This window comes from Bactrocera tryoni, chromosome 2 (assembly GCF_016617805.1).
Source record: "Bactrocera tryoni isolate S06 chromosome 2, CSIRO_BtryS06_freeze2, whole genome shotgun sequence".
Classification (NCBI taxonomy): domain Eukaryota; kingdom Metazoa; phylum Arthropoda; class Insecta; order Diptera; family Tephritidae; genus Bactrocera; species Bactrocera tryoni.
This window is the reverse complement of record NC_052500.1, coordinates 37,142,433-37,145,518: the sequence shown is the minus strand read 5'-3', so window position 1 is coordinate 37,145,518 and position 3,086 is coordinate 37,142,433. Positions and strand designations below refer to the sequence as shown.

At 39.0% G+C, this 3,086-nt stretch overlaps 1 protein-coding gene across 1 annotated transcript; it reads right to left on the bottom strand.

Annotated features, from left to right (window-relative positions):
* Nucleotides 1-558: 558 nt before the first annotated feature.
* LOC120769202 lies at nucleotides 559-927 on the bottom strand. The gene is made up of 2 exons (XM_040096097.1): nucleotides 778-927; nucleotides 559-704 (listed from the first exon to the last, which is right to left on the bottom strand). Exons 1-2 carry the CDS (start codon nucleotides 880-882, stop codon nucleotides 588-590), a joined length of 222 nt encoding a protein of 73 aa, XP_039952031.1. The 5' UTR covers nucleotides 883-927; the 3' UTR covers nucleotides 559-587.
* Nucleotides 928-3,086: the final 2,159 nt, after the last annotated feature.

Here is a 3,086-nt window from a genome sequence, read left to right as displayed (position 1 = left end):
GTTATGTGAACAAAACTATAATACTCTCGTTAGCAACATTGTTGCGAGAGTATAAAAACTGAGGGACTAGTTCGTATATATACAGACGGACAGACAGACAGACGGACATGGGCAAATCGACTCAGCTCAACATACTGATCATTTATATACTTGTATATATTTTATAGGGTCTCCGATGCTTCCTTCTGGGTGTTACAAACTTCGTGACAAACTTAATATACCCTGTTCAGGGTATAAAAAACCGAAATAGTAGGCAACTCCACCACCGATGCTTTGATCAATGGCAACTGTTCCAAGTCCTTCTACTCCTTAAAAAGTAGTCTTAACAGGCTTTAGTGAAACCTACGGAGCCGTGATATACAACCATTGCATTCAGTTCTGCAAATTTTTTGAATGGCCAGTGATGAATGGGGGCGTAAATCGCAAATCAGTTCTCTTATCCTCTCCACGGTTTAAGCTGGAACGAACGGCTAAATTGAGAATGGAGTCATTGCAGGCAGTTATTAAAAAAACACAGATTTTTGCTTTAATCATTAGATTTTATTTATTGGTATTAAAAAAGAAAAGTCATTGCCAGTTTTAGTTATTTAAGCAACAGCAGCAGCACCGGCAATAATTCCAGCCACAGCAGTGCCAGCGGCAATGGCGCCCTTCGCTTTGCCAATAGTCTTAGCTACTTTGTCCACCTTTTCGGCGGCCTTGTGCTACGAATAAATCGAGAATAAAAAATAAGCTTAAATTTTAGTTCCCGAGTTTAGTTTGAGAACATGAACTCACCACATCATGTCCCACTTTGCCAAGGAAGTGTGCCTCCACTGCCTCTTGGCAGAGCAGACAGCATACAAGTAAGGCTACGACGATCAAGTATTTTGCACTGAACATTTTGTAGTTGTTTGTTTAAAGTTTCTCACGAAATATTTACTGTCTTCGGCCTGGTAGTTGCTTTTATAGCACTCATGTTGGAATTGTGGACACCTTCTGGCGTCCGATAAGAAAAGTTCGAAATCATCCATAAAATAAGTTCGTTCAAACTACATAGAATGAGCCATCTGTTGATAACAAATTATTTTGTTTTCACTTTATTTTCACTATTGGACTTAAAAACTTTGATTGTATAATGTTATTACGATACCTAATTATTCATATGGGTTTAAAATGATGAATTAAAAAGGTAAGGAAGTGCGATTTTCGGGTGTAGCCGAACAGTATATTTTCGCAATTTGTAAGGATAAAGCCGAAGTTCAAAAATGTTTATATGAGATATATTGGAGCTTGGGAAAGTACTAGTGATGTATTTTTCCGCTTTTTGATCGCTGTTTGGCGCCATTTGGAGATTCTATGTGTATCCAGGTCCTTCTCCACCTGGTCTTTCCAACGGAGTGGAGTTCTTCCTCTTCCTCTGCTTCCCCCGGCGGATACTGCGTCGAATACTTGCAGAGCTGGAGTGTTTTCGTCCATTCGGACAACATGATCTAGCCAGTGTGGCCGCTGTCTCTTAATTCGCTGATCGATCGAATGCGGTATTCGACGTTGCCAATGCGCAAAGGACGGTAAAACTTCCGCAGAACCTTTCTCTCGAAGACTTGTAACGCCAACTCACCCGATGTTGTCATTCATTGTCCATGCCTCTGCAGGTGGTGGGTGGTGTGTGTCGATCCTCTTTTCACGGGTCTATTGCAAGATCTGGCGCATAGTGAATATCTGGTCAGTTGTTGATTGTCAAGGCCTGAAACCTCACCGATGAGGTCCAATCAATTTGTTGACTGTGGGTTTTGATCTTTCACACAGTACGCTCGATAGAACCTTATATGCGATGTTGAGGAGGCTTATTCCACGGTAGTTGGCGCAGATTGTTGGGTCTCCCTTTCTATGGACTGGGCAGAGCACACTTTAATTCCATTCGTTGAGCATGCTTTCGAGCGACCATATTCTACAAAGAAGCTGATGCAAGCTTCTTACCAGTTTTTCGCCGCTGTTTTTGGATAGCACAGCCGGGAATGCATCCTTTCTGATATCAGCATAAATTATTATAGAAAGTGAAACGAGGTGAAGACGGATCGACAAAAAAAACTATTTAGTATATAAAGGAACTCAGCGCGTCTCTTCATCCCTATCATTGCTATATATGTATGTATGTATGCACAACTCTATATCTGTCTTGAATGGTTTTAGGTATTACAATAACCATTAGGTGAACAAAACTACTATACTCTAGAGCAGCATGATGTAAGAGTATAAAAAGCGGTTTGCTTACAATTTTTTTTGAAAAAGCACTGTTAATAGTGGTAGATTCTCAGTGTAAAACGTTAACTTTTAGTTTAAGGTGATCCAGTTGCGAACGGAGATCGCTTTGAATAATGAAGAAAAATGGAAAATTGTATTTGTAAAGCAGAAGGAGTTGTTGGGGTAATTGTGAACGTGAAAACAAAGTTGTTAGGACGAAAGATTCCATCTATCAAGTAAAGACTGAAAAATCTTTAGCGGGAAAAAATTTTGAACCATCAAGAATGCTTTACCTCTTTTAGTACTTCTTGCACCAGTATAACTTTTTTTTAAGTGAGTTAAGGGTTCTTATGCTTTATGATAAGAATGCATAAAAAAATATTGTCTGAAGGTTCATCATTCCCTTTCATCTTCATATCTTAGTTTTTATTAACTCTATAAAATCCTAGGCTAGTTATTGCTGTTTCTTTATTTACAAGCAAAAACGACGATATTTATATATTTGACGGCCGAAATTGTCCCAAGGAAGCCGAGGACGCGGTCAAGATGAGGTTGAGAATATTTCATTAACCCATCAAGGTTCAGTGAGCTCTAATGTTTCATATAGCTTGTTCATTGAATCTTATATCCGATATCTAGTTAGTTTAATTGGAGGAAGAAAATAAAAACGAATTAAAACTCGCCAGAATCTGGAATAGCTAATCACAGAGAGTGTTGTCCATATCGCTGGTTGGATTAAACAACTTCGCCAATATGCTACAGTAGCTCAGCTGGCAAACTATTCTCAGGCACCCGAACTTCATAATTCCATCACCTATTCCTATTCGATCTTATTCTTTGTCATCTTCTCTACCATATATTTG